The 24,294-nt window shown below is 37.1% G+C and overlaps 1 protein-coding gene across 1 annotated transcript in view; it reads left to right on the top strand.

Moving 5' to 3' along the window:
- The window catches only part of CHN2 (chimerin 2), a 163,027-nt gene that overhangs the window by 58,079 nt on the left and 80,654 nt on the right, over positions 1 to 24,294 (top strand). The window contains exons 2-3 of the mRNA XM_051808336.1: positions 9,979 to 10,017; positions 17,267 to 17,322. Of these exons, the coding sequence (XP_051664296.1) occupies positions 9,979 to 10,017; positions 17,267 to 17,322 (95 nt within the window). The remainder of the gene's footprint in view (positions 1 to 9,978; positions 10,018 to 17,266; positions 17,323 to 24,294) is intronic.

Raw genomic sequence — 24,294 nt, 5'->3', positions numbered from 1 at the left:
AATACAGTATTCTTGTGTTATATGCATTTTTAAAATTTGCAAAGCAGCAAACTGGGATAGTAGCCAGGCTGCAGTTGCACTTTCCTTTATACATTAGGGATGGCTAAATTCTGTCCTCTCACTGAATGCCCCTGGAGGTACTCATACCTGTGAGCACTGTTTTGGAATTGTTTTTATTTGATGACGAAAATGTTAGAGAGACATGGGGTTGGCTTCCTATGACATGCCATTAGCCAGTGTTTCTCTAGGGAAAATGCTGTCAGCATTGCAAGTTACAAAGAAAAATTGTCACCTGTGACCAAGCATCAGGATATTCTGCACAACCCTGCTAGTTAGTTTTATAAAACTTGTGGAAGACCAAAGTGTACTTTAAATTTTATAGTGTTTCATACAAGGTATTTTGTAAATATATTATACTGCAAGAACTCATTATCAACTGTAAAAGTACCAGGCTGTAGTAAAAAGCTCTTAGAAGAATTATAGACTTCCACAAGGCACTTAAAATTCCTTCCAAGTAAGGAAACAATACATAAACCATATTCTTCCATAGTCCATGGAAGTTTTCTAGTAACTAGACAATGGTCCATGATAGTTTTCTAGTAATTTTAAATACTGGTAGTAATTCTTTTATGGCTAAGATTGCAGAGAGAAAAGTGTAGTTACACAGACCTTTCTGAGACAAAAGACTCTTGTCAGCACAAACATATTATGGAACTGAATTTTAAGAAAATAAACATTTCTCTAATATTTAGGTCCAAAATAGTTAGTACAGGAACAGGTCTACTGGGAGAACAGTTCAATGGTGGGTGATGATACAATAGAACAGACTTGTGGAGTGTTGGCCCATTTGTACAACATACCTGAAAAGTCTCAGTAACAGCTGACATTAATCCAAACCATTTTTTAGAAGAGATAAATTGAAGATTCAGAGACTAACTTCACATAAAATAATAATTCAGTTGGCCTTGAATGTAGTTAACACACTTAGATAAAACTGTCCAGCAAAGAATGCAATTACAAGTGTCATGTTTTTGTAGTAGGCAAAGTAGACAGGTTGCTTCTTATCCTAGGAGCCCTGATTATTCAGAATTTTATCCAAGGGCTGTGGGAATGATAAATATGCTTTGCAAGTGGGTGGTGTTTTTCCTGTTTTTCGTGTTTTAATGTATAGAAGCAAATACTGCAGCAATACTACAGGACTTGTAAATACTGCAGCAATACTACAGGACTTGTAAAGGAAGCCAAAGTAAAGTCTGTTTGCTCAACTTTTATTCTTTTGCAGGTCGTCGTGCACACTCTGAATGACAGGGTAGTTCTCATCTCTGATGTCCGAGGCTTGAATTTGTGTTTAGGCCACAGAGTTCAGTAAGGTCACTAGGATATGAGTAGCTTGTCTGCCAAGTACAACACATTCTGTGATTTTTGTAAGTTATCAGTGTAACTTCTCTGATTCCCATGGCTTTGCCACGTGAGATAAATTACTGGATTTCCACTTCATTCTGAGTCTGCAGTTTCAGTCTTTAGAAATACTTTTACTTCTGTATCCAAGGAGGGGCAAGTGTGGGGCGAGAGGAGGAAGACTGAGAGGATTTCTGAAAAGCTGATGAACAGCCTCCACAGTCAGCTGCAGGACTAGGACCATCTCATATCCTTGGATAGCCAAACACTTGTGCCCTTGCTTAGTGAGATGATAAAATGGCACATGTCAAAAATAACTAAGTTTCCAAAAGCAATGATTTGGACTTTGCTAAATCTTAATATGTTTTCAAGGGAATGTGCTGGCTCTGTTGACAGATAAACAGGTATCATGTCAATGTATGAGTGCATTTCTGGAACAGGGAATGTGCTGGCAATACTTCAACATAAATGTTCTAATTGAAATACTTCATGGTGATCATTTTAATGCCATTTTTTGTATTATCGTGGTTATTTCAGTCATATACTTTTTCCTACAATGCCTGGACTGCTTTGCTGAGTCCAGGGATCATGGGCTAGAGGGTTGAGGGGTGGTGGGTGTTTTTTAGGATGCAGTAAGTAAATGAGTGGAAATGCATTGCCACATCCTGCACAGTGATAAAATTATGGTAGCAGATCTATTCTCAGATATGCCAACTGATTATCTGGGTTTGATTTTTAGCCAGGAACTAACTGGTCGTTAGGTAGAAGCTAAAGTATACATGTGTAAGATAGGAGGTCTGATAATGGGAAGTGATTTAACTTATGTCATGTGTTTATTCCTACCAAAAAAATGTCCAGTCTCTCAGTCAAGCAGAGCCCTGATTGTCCCATTACGATGTCAGGATACCTCTGGTTTATAGAGTAAACATGTGAAAATAACTGTGTTACGTTTTAGTTACATTGGCCTTAGTGTTAAAATAGAGAATGGTAACAATCATTCGGGTATCATTTTTAGTGACCAAATTAAATTTAATGGCAGCTAATAACTTAAACAGATTTTTTGACAATGAAAGATGAAAGACATAGTTTGTGATATTTTTTCATTGTCTGTCTTTCTAGTTTTTAGACACAAATCTTTAATGACTTGCATAAGGAAATTCTTCATTGTTGTTCTGTGAAAAAAAAAACATTTCAGAGCACTTAAAGCATGGAGGTTCTTAAAGGCCATCTAAGGGCAAATAAATTCAGTGTGATTCACCATTAAAAAGGACCTACCTGTCAAAGATTAGGTAGTGTGAATACCTTTCTGCACTTTTAAATCTTATACATTTCCCAGGAAATATTTAAAGCATTGAGAATATTTTCATCAGCTTACTTAGCTCCCTATCAGGTTCTTGGATGTGCACTCTGGAAGAGCCTCTTTAATTCTATTTCTTGGGCCCTAAGAAAGACTAGTCTCCTAAAGAGAGTTCTAAAACTAGAACTGTACAAATACCTTTCCCTTTTACATTTCTGCTATTACTATTGAGAACCTTGATTATTCCTTCTCTCAATTTCCAAATTTAAGCTTATATTTTCATCACTTTTAATTCACTTTAAATATGTGCAATATAGAAAGGCAGATTTTTTAATTAAATGGGATACTGCTCCAATCTGGTGGTCATAGCTGGCTAAACACCACTCACTAACTGCAGAACGTGGCTCCTTAAGGTTTTGTTCTACAAATTTATCTGTGGCTTCAAAAATTCAAATCTTCTGTGATCTGTTGGAGTAGGTCCCTAATAATTCACTGACTTCGCAGTCATATTTTGTTTGATACTTGGTAACTCTTCTAAATTACTAAATTTACCTATTTGCATGATCTTTCATCTGGATTCTAGTAAAACAGAAATGTGCATTAAACAAAATTAACCATAGACTGACCACCTGTTTATTAGTGGAAAGATACTGTTTTAAAATCTGAAGCAAAAGCAGGAGAGAGCACAATTTGGAATGACCCTGATTCGCAGAATGGGCTGAATGAGCTACCTTTACAGCAGTGGCTTCTAATAGCAAGTTTGTGGTAGGCAAAAGGAAAAGATTCAAAATAGCTGTCAATTTATATTGTGGTTATTAAAAGCTTACTGTCTCAGTCTAATTGCTGTGCAAGAGAGAACTCCACCCCTTTTGTGAGCATTTTTTGACATTTAAATTACACACTATCATTGATTTTTTTTATTTTTTTTTAAGAGAGAACAGCGCAGTGGGAAGCTCCCATCATCTGAATTAATACACCAATTATAAACTGTGTTGCAAGTAAACAATTTGATCATTTCTGTGCCTTACGCTGAAAGCTGAAGTGTCTCATTAAGACAAGAACTGAAGTCTCATTCCATATTTTAGCTATCCATTTACTGATGATGAGAGAGTTCATTGATAAAGCTGGAAACTGCTCGCTCCTCCATGGGCAACTGTGTGTTCTGAATGAAACATTAAACAGAGTTTTTGACATGCTGAAACGTTTCAACAGCTACATTGCTAATTATTAACTGCAATAGACTTAATTTTGCTCTTCAAAGGAGCAGTGACTTTTCAGGAGTTTAAAAGCAGGACTCATTTGAAAATACGATTATTTGCAACTTAAAAAATAAGAATGTTCTTTCTCAAAGTGTACTCAGATGTGCCTGCAAGGACAGTTACTGTATGTAAAGAAGTAATCATAATGCCCAAAGTTTATGCCAAATGACTGCAATCAAACATAGAAAAAAGTGCTAATTTAAAATAGTTGCAAAATGACTGCAATGTGACATAGTTGTATATGTACGTATATGAATTGGTGAGAGGGAAAAATAAATGAAAAGGACTAGCCATTAGGGGATCAGACAGGATGAAAATGAGCTTCTATAATTGATATTTTTAAGCACAGAGTGGAAATTAAATAATACAATGATGTTTTACATGCAAAGAAAGAACCGACTCTACCAAAGCAGCCCCTTATTACTCTTTCCCTTTAGTCTCCGTCCACTAATATATGCCAAGGACTACCCAGCTAGAGAACAGCTTGGCAGAAAAGGACCTGGGGGTCCTGGTGGACACGAAGTTGAAAATGAGCCAGCAATGTATCCTTCCCTTAAGGAAGGCTGAATGGATCCTGGGCTGCATTAGGAAAATGATTGCCAGCAGGTGGAAGGAGAGGTGAATATTCCCCTCTGCTCAGCACCAGGGAGGCCACACTTGGAGTGTTCTGTCCAGTGCTGGGTTTCTCAGTATGAGAGATGGAAATGCTGAAGAGATTCCTACAAAGGGCCACAAAGGCAATGAAAGACTGGAGGATCTCTCCTATGAGGAAAGGCTGAGAGAGCTGGGACTGTTCAGCCTGGAGCAGAGAAGGCTCAGAGGAATCTTATTAAAATGTATAAATATGTGAAGAGAGGATGCCAGGAGGACAAAGTCAGCTCTTTTCAGTGATGCCCAGTGACATTACCAGTGGCAGTGGGCACAAAAATGAAACACAGGAGGCTCTGTCAGAACATCAGGAAACACCTTTTCCCTGTAAGGGTGACTGAACACTGGCACAGGTTGCCCAGGGAAGTTGTGGCGTCTCCATCCTTAAAGATACTCGGAAGCTGTCTGAACATGGTTGTAGGTGGCCCTGCTTGAGAAGGGGGTTGAACCACATGACCTCCACAGGTACCTTTCAACCTGAAACATTCTGTGATTCTGTAATGGCCATCTGTATTATAGTCAACTGAATAATATAATTCTGTCTGTATGAAGAAAAACATTAAAAAAATATATGTGCAGGAAGAGTACAAACACTGTTTATCTTTCACAGAGCCTTTTACTCAACAGTTTTATGTTATTAGTCTATATATAATTACCTATATAAAAAGAAGAAAAATGTATTTAATAATATATGCTAACTTAATGTTTTGGAAACAAAGCAATAAATATGAAAGTGTACGTGGTAAACATGTAAAAAAACTCTTTACGGGAAATATACAAAGGGCATTAAAATACTAATAACTATTAGTCTTGATCCTATAATAACAAAGAAGATTAAAAAAATTAGCAACTAGAGTTGTTTATCCGGTGAATCATTTATCTGCACACTGCCAGTAAACCAGTGGCTTCCAGATTGGCTCTTCTTCACACACAAGGGTCTTTCCTTGCACATGCAGGTCATAGTTTTAAAATTAGTTGTTACTGGAAAGGAAGTCCAAAATTCAGACAATGGTGGCAGAAAATCTAGTCTGAGAAAGTTCTTCCAAGGTGAACTGCAAAATGTTTTTTTTATAATCCTTTAGTAAGGAAAAGGCAAAAAAAGAAAATCTTTACTCCTTTTTCATAGTGACTATAAAGAAATTAGCAAATGATGACAGTTCCCATTTGATAACTGTCCTGCTACTTGTCTGCATAACTCTTTACTGTCATAGGATTCATTAGTACTTTTTAGCATATCTAGAACTGGGCACGGCATATAGCTGCACTATGGATATTTGTTACTGTTCTATTTATGACCAGAAATGCCACTCAGAAATACTTGATTCAGTGACATAATTTGTGGTCTTCCCTGTAAAACAGAGTTTCCTGTTTCTAGTGCAATTACCAGTGGTGGTAATCACAAGAATCAGCTTGAACTTAAGTCAGTTTCTTATTGGACCTGCTTTAGCTAAGTCGGTCCCAGTGCTGGTAGCACAAAGCCACAAGTGTCAGCATTACATCATCATCTTCAGAAAGTACAAGGAAGCAGGAAAAAGTAGCTCAGTCATTCCAGTGTCTTTTACAACTACATCCAGAAAGGTGTCACTTCGGTACAGAGCCAGGCTCAGTGAAGAACAAGGGCTGAAGTCCATGGATAACTTTACTTACTATATAATTACTGTAAACCCATTTCCCAGAAATTGCTTAAGAATGGCTCTGAGTAATGTATTAACCCTGTACTGCCCATTATTGGCAGTAACACTGTATTCTGTCTTCATGTTTCTTTGAAAAAAAATCTTATGTAGTTTTACTTTTTATGTGTCTGCTTAAAGCTTTGCCAACTTTTCAGTAGTCCCTTTACTGTAGTCTTTCTACTCTTACTCAGCTTCAAGGGCTCCATCAGCTTTATGAAAGTATTTTATTCCTAAGATCTTTTCATCCTCTCTACTCTGTGAAGAGTAAAGGAAATAAAGTGAAGAACTAACCTGTTTTTCCTTACTTTCCAATTCTACAGTATCATTTTTGGTTTGACATTTTTCTCCAGTATCTTTTCATATCAACTATGCATTATGGGAAACCTTCTGGTAGCTGTAATATTCCTCAAGAGTCAGCATTCGACATTCCTTTTCCCTTTCTGTTTAGCATACAACTAACTCTTAGTACTTTTTTAGGTCTAATAAATATTAACTTTCTCAACTGGTATGTTTCAAAGTTTTTAGTTAACAGTATTGCCTGTAATATTATTTGAGGAAGTCTCTCATGCTTTATTTCCAGTTCTAGTCTTTCCAGTGAGTACTCAGGTTTTCTGGTTTTGCCAAGGTCATTTATGATACAGTTTTGATAAGACTCAAAATAATTTAAAGAAATACCTAATCTGGACATTCTATAATTCTTTTACAGTAAGTCTCTCTTTTACAGTGGGACTCAGAAAGGTGTGTCATAGCTGACCCTGGGACATTTTGTTGAGTGTTTCAGAACTGATTCTCATCTTGTGATCTGAGTTTCTCCTGTGACAACTGCTTTCAACCTTATCTGGCACAGTTTCTGAATCTAAACAAGAAGTCACTGTTGAAAATATGAAACTTTCAAGAAAACAGCAATAGAAGAGACCCTGTCTTATCATCTGAAAGCGCCTCAGTGAATCCTTTTCCCAGTGCTGCTAGTCCCAGTTCTGATAGGCATTATGATCAAAGTTCATATTAGGAATATCATTTAATGAGAGATCAACACAGGGCATTTGTCATTTGTGCCAAATCTGATTGTTTGATTGATTGATTCATTTTTGCTAAGTGGCTCAAATCCGAGGTGTGTTGTCCTTGCTAAGACCATTACCATGTGTAGAACTGAATGCAGAAGGTGTGTGAGTTGAGGTGTCAACTGACCACCCAAACTAGTATTGGCAACTTCTGTGAACCAGAACTGCTGTATTAAGTCTAGTGATAGACAAGGAGCATGAGCTATGTGTAATAAGAAGGACTAATAAAAAATAGCAGAACAGAATTTTCAAAAAGGGCAAATAGTAGTAATCCAGTCTGCTCAGGCAGGAGTTGCCTCATTTGACCTCTGACTTAAGAAGGGTTGAAGTTCAGTCTAATCTAGTCAACCAGGATGAGAGTGCTAAGACTTTATCATACAAGGATTAGAGTGTCTAAACAGGGGCCCAGGATCCTCCTTCCACAAAGGGAGCAAGAGGTTTCCTTCTGAGTTCCATTAAACCTCTCCCTGATCTTCAACCATGGCCTTTGTCTCCAGGATGTATTTAAACTAATTGGTTTTTATTTCCCTACAAATGGTTGCCATCAAATGCATGATAGCTTGACAATAAACTCTGTTAATACTATCACCTCTATGGCATCCCTGTGATTCAGCTTTCAGCTGAAGGGATCACAGAGGGTGTTGCAGTACCTTGTAAGGGTGAATGTGGAGCCAGTGACCTGTGGGTTTTCTCCGAGTGTACAATCCTTAAGAATTATTTTACCTATTGAGGAATGGTTCTTTCCACTCTTCCTGGGCTGACGGATTCATAACCATGACAAATCAAATGCAATCATTGGGAGTTTTGTTTTATGACTTATCTCCTGGATGATTGCTCTCCACCTAGGCTGCAGTGTTTCCTCACCGTCAGTCTGTCTCAAGCTAATGAAGCACTTTACAGCCACTTGTAGATCAGCTTTCACTGTTGAATTTACTGTGCACTTTCTAATTAATTTGGAAGACTAAAGCAACAATTGATATTCACTGGTTTCTCATTGTTTCTCCCTCTGTTATTTCCTTATCTGAAGTCACAACTATAGATAATAAGATATTTGCATTATCTCAATGTTTTTTCTATTGGAAAAATATAATAAGTGAAGAAGGAAATTCAGAAATTCTCTTGCAGTGGTGCAGAATTATGACAGAGGAACTTAATACACAATATTATGGTATTATGGAAAACTATATGTGAAGCAACAGATGTATAGGGAAAAAAAGAGTAATATATTACTATTATAATGTAAGAAGAGAAAAAATTACTCAGTTCTTGTATGAATAAATTTCAGTGGTCTCATGAATAGCTTCATATAATTTAAAATACATATTCTGCATAATGAACTTGCAAGCTAATTACTCTTGGATTGCCACAGCAGAGTATAACTCTGTCGTCAGTCTGGGAGCGTTTTGAATTTTGCCAAAGTTGTGAGGTGGATATAGTTGAAACTGGGACCGAATGGGTTTTCCAATCGATATAGCTACAAATTGCTGCAGGGAGTAACTGTGATCATTGCTAGATTTATCCTCTTTTAAAACAATAGAGTTAAAAATGGCAGATGGCAGTTAATGATTAACATTCCTAGTAAACAAACTTTTTGCAGGGTTATATTTAAAGTGGTTGTATGTATGTAAATAGACAAGGAGCATGAGCTATGCAACTATAATTGAATTATATTAGCATAACTTAAGGAGAAGTTCAGTAAATAACAAACACCTTAATTAGCTTGCACAGGATTGGGAGGTTAATGACATACCCTCGGTAAATGACTCTTCAAAGTGTTTGGCTACATGACAGTTCAGAGCCAAAGTAGTACCCGGTGCCCCACCCTCTGTGCTGGTGTAAGGTAACTTAACTCTTACCACTCAAGCTTGGTCTCTGTTGTGATTTTGGAGGTTGCAGCAAATGGCTTTTTTGCAGAGGGCTGGAAACTCCCCTGTGGAGTGGGACCATACAATCCAGCTGTAAACTTGCTTGTGGAGTGGGCGCTAACAGAAGATACCAACTCTTCATGCCCCTTCAGTCAATAATGGCAATAATTGTCTGCTTATAATTACAGGGTTTGCAGTCTTTCCTTTTTCTATATTTTTCTCATTATTTTTGTTGATGCCATTTCTGGAAAATATGGCAATTGCATATTCCAGTGGGTTCAAGAAGTGTAATTGAATCTCATTGAAACTATCAGATCTGTGCATTGTAGTGCAGCCTGAGCTTGGCATCTTTTTAGCTCAGATGTGTGTTGTTCATTGATACTCATTCTCAAATCTTACTAGTGGAGTTAGAAGCCTGACTGAAACCAGTAGTGATTTCTCTGTTTATCATCCCAAATAAAGAAAATTAATTAGTTACCCGTCTAGTTAATTATTTTAAAAATACTGGTGAGTCAAGAAACTATATACAAATTAGTAAAAAATTAATTTCTGTTACATTTGAGTAAGCTGGGAAAGCACATTGGATTCACAAGTGTTTGAAATTTATATTCTTCTCTCACATACGAAACTGTACTGTAAATAGGCCAGCATCTCTCTGGGGAAAGAAATGTGAATTTTGCTGACAAGTAGAGGTCTCTCAGCAGAAAAATACATGCTGACAGTTTGACTCAGTGGCCAATTGACTGATTTGTTTCCTCCTTTTTGTTTCTATTTTAGATGCTGAAGAATACCAGCCTCCAATATGGAAATCATACTGTAAGTATACAAGAAACTTGAATAATCTTAGTACCTTACCGAGGTGTCAGTCACTGTTAAGTCTTTTCCCCGTCTTAGTTTAGAAGAAAGACATAAATGTACTAGGTGCTTGTAGAAATTAATGTATGGGACAGCAGCGAAACCTGAATCTTTTTGGATTTCCATGAAGCAAGGGCAGCAGGGTTATGTGTGCCAGACTCCCTGGGTTGCCTTACAAATGTGGAAATCCTGGGTTTCATGGTTTCTCTGCTGAGATTTTCAGGAAGGATTTCAGAGGTAGAGGTTAATGCTTCATGTGTTTACTAAAGGTCAGGCTTGAGTATACTTGTCTTTTTATATGGGTCACCAAATCACTTTAAGATAATAATATTTTTTGATCCTTAGCAATAGAAGCTAATTTTTGAAGTGACGGTTTAGAAGTTGGAGACAGCACTATCAGTTCTTTGAACCTTCCTGTCTGCCTTTAGAAAAATCATTTACATAGTGTGCGGTGCAGAAGTGCATATTTTATGCTCCCTTGCTTTGTTCCAAATGTATTTTCTAATAGAGTAGCACAGCTCTAAGACAAAATATTGGCTTTTAAATCCCTTGTTAAAGATGGCCTTTAAATTTTATCTTTGTATTTTAAACCCTTACTGGAACTTTAATAAAAAGTAAGTAGCTTTGGGTATAGAGGCTTGTTTTATTTTTTTGTTTTCAGATACAGAACTATCCTAAGTGTCTCTTTTATTGTGGCAACTCCAAATTCAGTACAGTGCCATTACCAAAATGGAACTACAAAAAGACAAGGATAACAGTAGTTACATGCATGTACATGTATAATTTTAAAGACTGGAATAAACTTGCTAACTTCACTTATATGCACATTAAACTACCTTGCTGACTTCAAAGACATCACCTCTGTTTTACCTGAGAATGACATTCTGCCCCAGAATGGACTCAGAGTTTTTCAACCAAAATTTGAATATCCCATTAAATTACAAAAATTGCTTTTTAGAACACTGTTTTCTAGAGACTTTGTTGTTGTTATTGTAATGTTTTGAATGTGTAAGAGAAACCTTCTAAAAAGTCATCAAGAGTGTATCTGAGTTAGACCATTCATGCATACTTTGCTGAGTACTTAGAAAGAAGCAGACAGTTGAGTGATTTTTTTTAAAAAAGAGGAACCTGGCTTACTCAAAATCAGTGAAAAAGCTCCCATTGACTCTGACAAGACCAGTATTTGAAATGACAGATGTTTCCTTGTTAGCAGGAAGTTTCCATTAAGTCAGGAAACAAGCATATACCTTTACTTACCTACTCTTAGTTGACCTAATGATGCAGCAGGCAGATCACTGCATGCAGTGAAAAAGTTTGGTTACTTTTACCTGATAGCTTACAAATAGTCCAAGAAAATTTTTTTTTTTTAAATTAAAAAAAAAAAAAAAAAAAAAAATAATTAATTCATAGTCTATGAATATATTTCCTCTTCTGCTACATGAAGGATGTCAATATTGTGGTAATGACAAAGTCATGACCTCAGCATCTGAACTCCATGCATGAATGACCTTGGAAGAAGTTACACAACTCCAAAATGCAGAAAATAGTTTAAGGTTACAAAAATTTACTGCTGAGACTGCTTAGCTACAGATACACATTTTTCTTTGCAATGTTAGGTAATGTATACTTCTTTACTCAGCTAGAAAAATCCTAATCTGGTAAATTAATTATAGAGGTTATGTCTAGCAATAGTGTTCATTTGTGATTCAATCTATTGTCCTGTCTCATCACAATTTTAACTTAGTGTATGAATTTCATGTTTAGTACTCTGTGTTTACTGCCAATTTAACAATTAGTTTTGGTCTATTTTAGCTAGTAGCTTTTAAAGTCTCCTAACATATAGTAAGATACTTTGCATACAGTTTTGATTTCTGTTTTAAGTCCTGCATAAATTTAGGTGCACTATGTTGCCTATTATTGACATCATGATCAAGGGTTCAGTCCTTCTAGATTCTCAACAAAGGCAGATTTTCCTGTTTATGCCAAGTATTCAAATAAACAGTATTGCACGTGTCCATGGACAAATGCTGATCAAAGTGGAACAGTTTTCAGAATTGAAGCCTTACTGTTTTGACATAATGCATAAGTTTGTATTCAGAGAATATGAACCCTTCTAATCAGAAGATCCTCATCTGCTTATGAAGAATTGTTAGAATTTCACATAAATTTCACAGGTTACAAAGTTTTTCAGACTTTTCCTTATAGCCCTGGGACACAAAAAATAAAAGAAATGGCAAGAATAATTTTGTAATACCAGGAAGGGACTTGGGAAAAAAAATCTAGAAAGTTTCTAGCAACCAGCAGGGTCTAGGCAGTGGGTTTGATTGCATTTATACCTGAGTAGCAAATCAACAAATAAATATCAGATAACTGATTTCTTTGTGTAGTCTGCTGTGTGTTAGGCGTATTATACAAAATAGCATTTTGCCTTTTTACTATCATTGAGTTAGTAAAGAAAGGAAGATAAGAATCATAGAATGTGAGTTGGAAGGGCTTCTGGCATGAGTTAATCCAGCTTCCCGCTCAGAGCATGACTGTTGTCAGGTCTAGAGCAGAACAGCCACGACTTTACATAACAGTCCTGAAAACCTTCAGGGATTGAGCCTCTGCCATCTTTGTGGGTAACCTGCTCCAGTGCTGCACTGTCCTCTTAGAGCAGAGACAATGATCTTACCTGCTTCATGGGATGAGTAGGCAATTTGTTTGACTGTTGAAACAGGGTAGTCATTGGTTTCCAGCTACAGGACGTATGTGCTTGAATTTTGAAGAGATATAAAACCACTCTTTTTCTCCTTTTACCACTGTTGAGATTGGCATGTGCTAAGTCAGTCATGTGTCAATGCCACTTCAATGTCTATTTGCATTATTTAAGATCAGTATGCTGGTGTGAAGCAGTGTGGCAAAGCCCAGAGCATCAGCTGATGCGATGCTTCAGCTCCTCGCAAAGTTTCTGTGCCTTCTGCCCTTCATCAAATAATAAGCACAGTGTCCGAGACTCATTTTTGTTAGAAATTAAGTCTTTGTTTCAGCCAAGCACTTAGGTTCCTAATTAAGCATGTGAGTAATCCTGCAGAAATAGGACAACTCATATTGTTCAAGCTCGGCACATGGATAAATGCCTGACTGAGATGAGGCCGAGGAGGTAAAACTAAGGAACTCTGCGAAATATTCTCAGAAGAAGGCAGTATGTTTCCTTGCTGCTTTATAAAACCGATGATAGGAATTTTTCCTCTCTGCTGGAGCATCACTGAACACTCATCATAGGTGAGTTAAAGGAGAAAGCTCGAGGTCCTGACACACTGCAGAATGAAAAAAAAATATGAAGAAATTGCTGATAGCCCTTCTTTCCTGGCAGAAGAGGAGTAAGTGTTATTTTTTGCATGTCAGCCCTTTGTTTCTTAGACAGATTGGATTTTGGAATTAGACAGTTCTTCCTAAAACATATTGTAGAATTTCCCTTATTCATCCCCTGAGACAACTCACGCTGTAGCAGGAACAAAAGAGAGAAGGATATATTCTAACCAGCTACTTTACATCTCAAAGGAATGTTCCTGTAAAAATTCAATAATAAATTAGAGTTTTGTTAACACTGTAAATTCGGACATGATTATGATACTATGAATGCAGGCAAACTCTCTGAAGTCTGAAACTGATAAAGATGTTCAAGAGCCAATTAAAAGCTACAGCATTTTTCTGTAGCAGTGCTGCATTTTTGTCTAATATTTAGTGTGTATTATTACTGTACATTTCATTTGCATCTGATGCTGAACAAAAAGCCACTCCTAGTCTGATGCTCTTCTCTGAGCAGTAATAATACATTTTCTTTTTGCATGAAATTGATTTTTTATAAGGTTCATTTTCTCAGGTCTAAGATAATAATGCATCATTATGTTCAAGTGTCATCTTTTTTATGATCACAGCGGGTTTGTCTGTAACCTGCCTGTCAGTTCTAAATGCTGGAAATAGACTGGGTCAGATGTTAATCACTGCTTACCGTTGTATTAAATAAGTGTGTTTTTCTGTTATTTCAGTTAACCATATTCTTATACATTGGTTTCTGTTTTGAAATTTTCAGAGGTGGAGGTGGGAAAATGAGGCAGAAAGGCAAGGCTTGTTTATCATTTGAGCAAGTAGATGGGCATGTACCTTCTGAATCTGACCATTCCCTGGGCTGTGCCGGGGTCTCAGCAATGTCAGCTACAGTGTGAGTGCCCAGCACTTTGGAAAAAGTGTATAATGAAATCGGGCAGAGCTGCAGGATGTTCAGCACTTCTGAAAATGAGGTCACTTAATGAGGTGCCTGTGCTCATTGGAACTTAGCTGTAGGGCACATTTTTCTCAAGTCACCTTAGCCATAATATTGCACTTGTATTCAAAGCCCATTAGCAGGCTTTCACATAGCAATCATTTGAAGCAGAAACAGGAGAGACCCTTTCTAAAAGAGAACACAGCTTTTGGTAGGGTCACACTGGCTTTGCTCCCTAATACTTTAGTCTGTGAGATACTGCCTTTACTTGTTTTCCACTTTTTTTACCTTCTTCACCCTTACATTGCTGTGTGTCTTTTTTGGGCATCCTTGGCAGCTGTGTGTCTGTCTGTCTCTTCTCTGTTGTTTGTCTCCCATTGAACTGCTTGGTGTCCCTTACCACAATGCCACTGGTGGTTCTCAGTTCTTTTCTCTGTTCCTGATCTGTCTTCTCTCCCTCCATCTAATGGTTCTCTATCTCTCTCCTCTTGTTGTTCCACTGGCTTGACTTTCTGTCAGCTTAATGCCTACCAATTTGAAGCTAATATGGCCAAATCTGAATTCTTTATGTTTCACAGGAAACCATTTCCCATTCATGACATTTTCTGTGATTACCACCATTCACAACCTCAGTCGTGCTTGGGCCATTTTCTCATCCTGCACACTTAGCATATAATTTATTATTATTTACTTGTATAGGAATAATCTTACCACATTTTCTTCTGATGTATTTCTAAATCAGATATATTTCTCAGTCCATATTATTGTGCAGATTAATTACCCATGTCTCTCTGAGAATGACAGCAACCTTTTCCAATCTATTAAAAATACAGTTGTTAAGAGGATTTGTCTTCCTTGCACTGATTCATCCCACTACATCCAATCATCATCCAGTTTTTTGTGTTTGCTTTCAAGTCTTTCATGTACCTGCTCTTTCCTGTTAATCATTCCTTCCTTTGTTTTGTAAAATGCAGACTCTTCTCCCCACCATTGCTTCTCCAGAGTTATCAGCCTCAGAGATTCTTTTGGTTATTTTAGAGACCTCTTTGCTTTTTTCCGTTTCTTAGAAATGCAGCACATCACAAGATGGGCTTCCTATGTGATCTTCAGACCAACTTGTTTTGCACCACTGCTAACAAATTTTCTTAGAAACAACTACTAGCTTAATATGCTGTGTCAGTTAATGTTTAACAGATTAGATTATTGAAAACAGGATTTTTATGAAGTATTATTTTTCAGTTAAAATTTAAATTAATTAATTGGGGAATAGATAATTAAATGAGAAGCAATCATATTCTTGCAATGTTTTGAGTCCTTAGAGTTCTTTCTCTCCATTGAAAATGTATGTGGGAAAGGAAAAGTTCCTATTTTTTTACTATCTTTAGTATTAAGCATCACTAACTTACTGAATCAGTAGTTATGCTGATTTCAGACATTCAGAAATTAACTCTAAAATTGGGCTCCAGAATAATCAGAGTTTTAAAACATTATCTGTGATTTTTGAACAAAATTTTCATGCTTTCTTTGACAGTTCATTTGAATACACAAATCATTTGGTCACAAAAGAGTAGAAGTAAGTCCTTAAATCTTAGTTACATAACTGCAAGAGGCAAGAAAGACCAGAAGTTATCTTGTGCAAAAGTAGTGGAAGTTCTGGCAGTGCTGAATGATGCAGGGTGTATCCAAAGCCTGAGTACAAACTCAGAGCTAGATCACATCCATATGCATTAAAATTGATAGAGAATATAAGAAATTGTGAACTCTCTGTGCCCCTCTAAGGAACCAGGGATAAAGCTTGGGTTGGGAAAAGAAGAGGTTGTGGGGTTTTGCACTTTGACATGAGCAGAAGGGAGAAGCCCTCAAAGCTTTACCATCCCCTGTGTGACAAACTTGGGTGCAGGCTGAAGGACTTCCCCACTTTCCAGATTTCATCACTTCTTGCCCCATTAAAAGAGAAGGTGCACAAGGTGCGAAAAAGTACTGAGGGCTAACACCTACTATTTCCATTCACTTTCTGCAACAAGGCTTCTGTGTTTATCAAACCCACAGGCATTTCTATTCCTCCCATAATCTACCACCTTTCAGGGCATAATTCTGAGCTTCACTACCATCATGAAGAAAATCATCCTAGAAACTCAGTCTTTTAAAAGAATTCATAGACTCAACATGATCTTTCCAAATACAAGAAGGTCAGCATACAGAAGACCTTTCTCAAGGGAGGGAATCCAAACCTCTGGGATTTTTACTGGAGTTACAGAGAGACAGTCTGTCTGTGCTGGAATTGATTACTGTCATTGCATGTCAGCTCCTTCTCACGACTCTGGAGTGGAAGGGAGGGAGAGGATCTCATTAAATACATGCAGTGAAGAGGCTGGGGCCAGGCAGCAACTACCTCTAGCCTCAGGTCTCTCTGCTCCAGCCCTCAGAAGATTTGCAAAATTGATCCAGGGCCATTTGAATAGGACATAATGGCTCTGAAAGGAATGTTTGCTTGCTCTTCAGTAATTGCCAGCAAATTTTGAAATAAATTATGAGATTGTGATGAGCCCTTTCAAAGGTACAGAACTTTTTCTAGGCCTATCCAAAAAACTGCTGGTGCTACTGGTAAGCAATCTGTTCTTGGGTTGTTGCAACACAGTATATGCAATAGTGGGATTTTATCCTGAGATACATCTAATAATTGGTATCTATTTCTCGCTAGTCTTCCCTAGTATAAAAATGTAAAAAACAGTACAAAAGGAGATAATACTTCTAAAAGTTAAAGCATTGTTCACTTTAGTTAGTTTGCAGGTCAACAACCAATTTTCATATAAATTACTTAGACACACTGCAATACCTCATTTTGCTGTCATATTCTTTACATTTGCATTTTTCTCTGCAGCCCCCGGCTAAAAAGACTCATCTGAATAAAAGTTTGTGTATGTTGCCATCTTCTAATGATCTGTACATTTTTGTGTTTGACAGTGTATCAATTGCAACAAGAGGCACCACGTCCCAAGAGAATCATCTGTCCTCGGGAGGTCAGTTTTTTTGCTCTACCTAGTTATATCTGATGAATTGTCAGCAGCATATGACTACCAAAAAATCTTTTGTGCAGTCTGTGGGTAATATTTGCTTTAGTTTTTCTGTGCCATTGTTTTATATAATCATTTTTCTTAAGGTTGATTAATTAAAGCAAATTAATATCTGCTAATTAGGCATGGCAGCCTCATTCTATCACTAGAAGCACCTTCATTAGACAAATGCTTATTAATCATTGCTTAATGTGCTTTTCTGTATACTACCTGAAGTTTTATGTTTCCTTGTCTAAATGAAGGTGTATTTTTCTTCCTGAATCTGCATAATAACATCTGTGTGATATGTTTCACCATGATACATGTAGCTGCAGTTTGTTGAATGCCAAGTATTATGTTCAAGTTAAAATACTGAAGTGATACCCAGAGAGCTCTGTTCTGTCACAGAAACTTTAAAGGTTGTAGGATATTTAGAAATCTGCAGGGCTGCAGGTTTGGCTGAGTTATCTTGTCCCCCTATTTTCTTTTGCTGTATTTCTTCCACTTCTACTGACTTTAATATGTCCGTTCCTCAACCTGCATGGCAAAATAGTAATGGAACACATATGTAGATGTCTCTGCTCAATCAATAAGACTGTGATAGCCTTATCTTCTATAATGTCAGGGACAAATTTTGTGCAAATAGACACGTAATACTAGTAACAGAAATACTAACTGCATGAAGTGATTGCACAAGGTATAAAAGATGATGTGCAAGAAGACAGAAACTGCGGCTCATGACCTGATATGTAGTTGTACTCCCAAACATCATCCTGAGTCATGCTTCCCACACTGTGTACCCATGAAAGCAGAGTCCTGGCATCTGTCAAATATTAAGGTACTGTCTCAAAACACTTTTGTGTGGGGCAGGAGGTTTTGTATCAAGGCACAGGTACTTGCCTCGGTTTGTGAAGAAAATCCATTGCAAAGCCAGGAATTGAGTACAGTTTTCCTGAGTCCACCCAGTGCCTTAACTAAAAGGCCATTGCATTTTTCTCTCAAGTGCCATTTACCAGTTTGAGGGCAGGGAGAGCAGGGTCTTGGCCTCAGACTGGAAGTCTTCAAGCCCTGTCAGTTTGGGATGGTCTCAAAACATATACACTGGATGCTAAGAAGGGCAAGTAAAATACCAGAGTGGGTGAACCCTCATGTCATTCTTTCTCCCTGTCAAAGACAAGGCTTGGGGAGATGGAGCACATGCTAGTCCTGTGGGACTTCAGTGCACGTGTGCTGAAGGGTTTTATCGAGACCTTGCTCTCTGAAATCCTCATGCAATCCAAAAGACAGTTAGTTCACTGTGGCTGGTATTCTTTGAAGGAGAGAACATAGTTGAAAATAGTTAAGATAAAAAATTTATTTATTTCCAGCGTGGCCTTAGAGGAGTTTCTCTCTTTGTGTGAGACAATGGTTTATCTAATATTTTATTTATCTATTTCATATTGGAACTACTTTGAGGAAGAACTTATTTTTAGAAAATCTGATTAATAAGCACTGAATGCTTAGGAAACCATGTTTGCAATTCAAACTCATCTTTTTGGGGCTACAAGTTAAGCTAAATAAGTTTAATCCAAAATTCATTGCGCTAACTAGAAAATTAAAGCATTTTCTAGTTTGCCTCCATGAGTGAAAATTTAAATCAAGGTAAAATAGTATGTTGAAGTGGAATAGCAATTGTATTCTTGTTCTAGGAACAAGATTATCTGCACAAGTGGATTAAATGTGCAGCTGTGAACTCTTTACTGGTGTGCTGTATTGAACTTATTTCCTTGAACTCAAGAACATATTACATACAACTGAAGTTATCCTTTTGCCTGATGCTTAAAGACCATATACATATTTAGTGCCTATTCAGGTCACTTCCAAAGATTTGCAGAAAGAAGCTAAGATCATGTTAATTAAATTAATACATCATTGACAAAGCAGTACATATCATCATGGCTAGACTTCACGAACGAAGATTTGGGAAAGGCTCTATCCACATTTGTTACAAGCACGTTGGTGGCTAATAAGGCCAATATGAGATAGACATGTCCAATTGTAAAAGGCACAGCAGAAAGACTCCTTAGGTGGTATATTCTGCAAGACACAATTCTTTCTGCATTGTCTTTTCTCCTCAAGGATGATCCTGCGTGCATTCTCAAAGGAAGCAGCAGCGTTATAGATGGTGTGTCTCCAGGCCTCCCAATTTGAGGCCAGAGTAGACCAGTTATGTTGATCAATATGGCCAAGGCTGAGATGTTGTTTCAGGGAGTCCTTGTATCTTCTCTTCAGGGCTCCTCTCTTGTGGCAGCCGGTGGCAAGTTCACCATAAAGCAGGATCTTAGGGAGGCGGTAGTCCTTCATCCTTGAGACGTGTCCTGCCCAGCGCAGCTGTGTTCTCAGCAACATGGCCTCAATACTTGTGACTGCTACTTGTTCTAGAACAGATGTATTGGTCACATAATCTGACCAGTGGATGTTTAGAATTGTACGGAGACAGTGTTGATGGAAGCATTCTAGGAGTCACAGGTGATGGCAGTAGATGACCCATGATTCGGAACCATATAAAAGAGTAGACAGCACTATGGCTCTGTAAACACTGATCTTTGTACTTTTCTTCAAGTGTTTATTACACCATACTCCTTTATGGAGTTTTCCGAAAGCATTATCATTGACAAAGTAGTACATAACAAAATAAGTAAAAACCATCTGTTTCACATGATCTACGTTTGGTTCTGACTAATGAACCATTTTTAGTGGCTCACTTCATAGACTGCAGAGTTCTATTTTGAGTTGTTTTGATTTTGTTTTTAATTTAGTTAAACAGCTGAAAATGCAGACTTTATTTAAGGGTAGGTATATAAAGCAGTATGAATTCCCAACTGCGATCTTTCGTTCTTGTTACTTGGACTTTGAATCTTTGTGTAGCTCAACTGCATGTGTTCACAGACTGATTGCTGGAAACACAGATTCTCTGACTCAAGGGCCATAAAACCACTGAAACACTGCCAATGAGCTTTACTTTTGCATATAGTTGGAGAAGTGGGGCAGATGGGGTGTCCTGATAGCTAGATTGCTCCTTGTAGTTCATATTATTGGTTTATTAGAAAGCAGAACTACATAGTGGTTTCATAGAGCATCGCAGATTATTTTAGAGAGAGAATTCATCACTATGTTCCTATGACACCTATTAGCTTTTTTTTTAGCACATAGTCTGTAAGAAGGGTGTTTTGGGGTTGTTTTCTTGATTCTAGTTTGACTTCAGTGTGATCTGATGACTGTGTAGGCTTGCTTCACTGAAGATGATGTCTTACTAATCCTGAATTTGTCAGTTACATAGAAAGATCTCAAAATCTAATTTTGTGTTGTGTGTGAAAATATATTAATTAGAAATATGGTAGTTATTTAGTATGCAACATGATGCTCATCCAACATCTGCAGAGCAGGTGTCAGTGGGATATGTGACTGACAGGAAAGATTTCTCTCTCCATGTGCATATCATAGGAACTGGACCTTGTTGAGAGTGTTCACTTCTTTAATTTAGTATTCAAACTGCTTCAGACAAATATAAACATTGCAAATAATTTGAAATCCTTCATGCCTATGGGACAATGCCTTTCATTCACAGTTGCTAAATTCTCCACTGTTTGCAGGGGAGTTGAAGCATCTGCTGCAAACAAAATCTGTGACATCAACAGATAAACAAGTGTTGAAGGTTGTTTTTTTTCTCTCACCACTTGGCATTTTCATCATGCCTCCATCTTTTCCATTGCCATCTTTCAATTCTCTGCATTCATTTGCTCTTCCATTACCTCTCCATAGTCACAGGGGGTTTAGCCTCAGATCTCTGCCCTTCTATCTAATTTGTGTGGATTTCTTGATTAAGTATACTGTGGAGACAGAAATCCTGATATGCAAACCACCAGACTAAAAGCTGGGACTGTAAATAAACATGAACATTTATATCTTTTATTTACATTTATATATTTGTGTCTTTTAGCTTTGCTATGATGATTTTCCTTCTTTTTGCTTGCATAAATATCTTGTCTAGCAAAAGCAGGTTGTTCCTGCAATGGGAATATATTGAATTAACTGTTTTGGCTTCAGGTATCTAATGTCTTTTAATTAATCACCACTGGTAGTGGGACTAATACAAAAATCCTACCTTCCCAATAACATTGGATTTCTGCCAATATTCTCATTTGTAACCATATTTCTTCCAGCAGTGTTTTAATGATTTATCTTTTAAGTAGAAAAAGTTCCATTTAAAAGCACAGTTCCAGTGGAGGAGTAGCTTTTAAATATTGAGCAAATTTGATAATAGGCACCAAAGAATCAGATTTGTGTTGTAAGAAAGTCATATTATGAAGCATCTTTAAGGGTTTATTCTACAGAAATGCTGGTGAAAAATTATATTCTCAGAAAATAACTCAAGCTTTCAACTTCCTTATTTTATTCAAAAGGAACATTTTAAATAATTCTTAATTTTAAGAAATATTTCAGGAGTAGATTATTCAAAGTTAAAATATATTTTGAAGAAATGGAGCCTTTAAAAAAGTAAAAGAAATTAAGAAAGGATGGGGACATCACTCTGGACTATATCTGGTTAAACAACAGGCACATTATAAATTTTCTTCAAAGAGGGAATGAATCTTACCCATGAGTTTTTGGATTATTTGTGTAGAAATATTCATACCTGTGAATGCTATTTCCATTCTGTTCCAAGAAAGCCTTAATTGCTGACGGCAATTTTTAAGGCTGCGAATTTGTCTGCATTAGACCTTCCACACTCCTAACAATGCCTTGGCCAAGCCAGTGTCAGCAACATCGAGAAACTCATCTAAATTTCCCTAGTGTAGGCAAAGCCTTAGAGCCCTAACTTATATTATTATGTAGAAAAATGTCAGTTAATTGCCTTCCTCATCATTCTGAATTCTAAATAGGTTGTGTCAGAAGCGGTAGAAATTATTGTCTCTGCCTTTAAAACATAAAAATTATGGTTTCTTGACTGAAAGCAAATATGATTACAAAAGGGACACTTCTCTGAAGAAAGAAATCCCTCTTTCTTTTTGCTTAAATAATTATAAGAGACTAAAATAATGGTGACTGTACTGCTGAGGTTTTTTCACTCAAACCGTCCAGAGGGTCTGGAACTCTTTTGACCCTCTGGATATCCATTACCTAGATTTATCAAAACAAGAGTGTACATAGTGGCATTTCATAGAACATAACTGTTGAAATGGTCACTAGCAGGTTTGTAATGCTATTGCCATCTTGTACATTACTAGCTGCAAATACACAGACTTATTGCACAGTTCCCAAACTGAACTGCTGCAATTTACTCTTTACTTAGTTATCATCAAAGTTTCTCCTGAAGCATGGGATTCAAGCTAAGAACATTGCAATTAGAAGTGGGTAGTTTAAACAATAGCAATATTAAAAACACTGGTTAAAAAGCTTATGACTAGGTAAGCTTGAGCAAGGTTGTTAAGATTCAGCCTTAGTAAAATGTTTGCATAGTATATCTGACTGGATAATAAGTCTTTAGTCATTGCAATAAGTTTTCCATTAATTCCCTTATTCTGCTCACTTAGTGACCTTTACAAGTGGAATATTTCCTCTTTCTCTCTACCCTCATCTTTCTAAGAACACTATCTATACTGTGGTGAAGTACCAGAGAGCTGTAATAGGGCATTAAAATTAGCCATAAAATTGGTGGTAAATAGCAAGAGCAAATGGGAATTTTCATGGCACTTGTTCAAATCACTCTACTGCAAAAGTCAGACACTGCTATGAGGTGTCTCTTACTGCCAAGTCATGAGAGCTTATCTGAGATAATTCAGAATATTGTTATCTTTCCCTTAGAAAGAAACCTCAGAACACACACAGTGACACACCAAGAGACCCTATTAGCTAGCAATTAAGTGAAAATGAGCAGAATTGTACTGAAAACTATTTTCATTAATGGAAATGTTTGCACATGTAAGACTTAATGGAGCCCATATTTTCAAATTCTTATAATATTGCTGATGCTTTAATTGTGTTTTCATAAACCTCTTTATGATAGAAACAAAAAGATACAAGGAGGACACAGCAGTAGTCTGTGGATTGCAAATGAAGTTAAGAGCAATTTTGAATAGACATTGACAGAAAGAGGAAAATTCTTCAGCTGAAATTCATAGCAAATATAGAAAGCCTGGCTGCATTGGTGGTGGCTCAGAGCAGTTGAAAGCCAGGAAGGCTGTTCAGCTAAAGTGGTGCAGAGGACCCATGGAGTGAATGTCAAAAGTTATTGTATCCAACAGCCCTCGAAACTGGCTATATGCAGGTTTTCCTATATAAATTTAAAATATGGGTTTACACCCAAGGTCATTTTTCTGTAGTATGTCCGTAGTGAATTTCGTTCCTGCAAAATGCCTGCGGTTTGCAGCAGTGGAGGAAAGAAAGAAAGGAAGACGGAATATTGCTTGCCCAAAATTCCCTTGTATTTATCACATCAGAGAAATTTGCTGGTGTTTTTTTCCAGGGCGCTTTATTGACTGACAGGAAAGCTCATCTCTCCTAGAGTCCAGGAGTCTTGCAGTCTCACTCTGCTGCAATAGTAAGATGGTGGAGCACTCAGATGAAGCCACATCATTCTCATTTTAACAGTCCATTGACTACTGAACGGAGGAGAAAGCTTTCTAATTATTTTGCAGATGTGATAGTAAAATTTCATTTATGTAGTTACAGCTAAACAAAACTAGAAGAGGTTTGTCTGTTTCACTTGAATTTCCTCAGGTTTGATTTACTAATGTTCTACGTTATGATTTGCAAATTAGACGAGTGTTGATCAGAGGAATATGGTGTGAACCAGTCAGAGCACTTATTGATCACTGTGAAATGGAAAAGTTAAAACCATCTTTTTGGAAGACATGATGGCAAGCTCTGGCTTTTTTTGATACAGTTTGATTAGCACAA

The sequence above is a fragment of the Manacus candei genome, unplaced genomic scaffold (assembly GCF_025592945.1).
Source record: "Manacus candei isolate 608988 ecotype Guabito, Panama unplaced genomic scaffold, ASM2559294v1 h1tg000072l, whole genome shotgun sequence".
NCBI lineage: Eukaryota > Metazoa > Chordata > Aves > Passeriformes > Pipridae > Manacus > Manacus candei.
The sequence above is the reverse complement of the archived record's forward strand: the minus strand, read 5'-3'. Positions and strand labels throughout refer to the sequence as shown.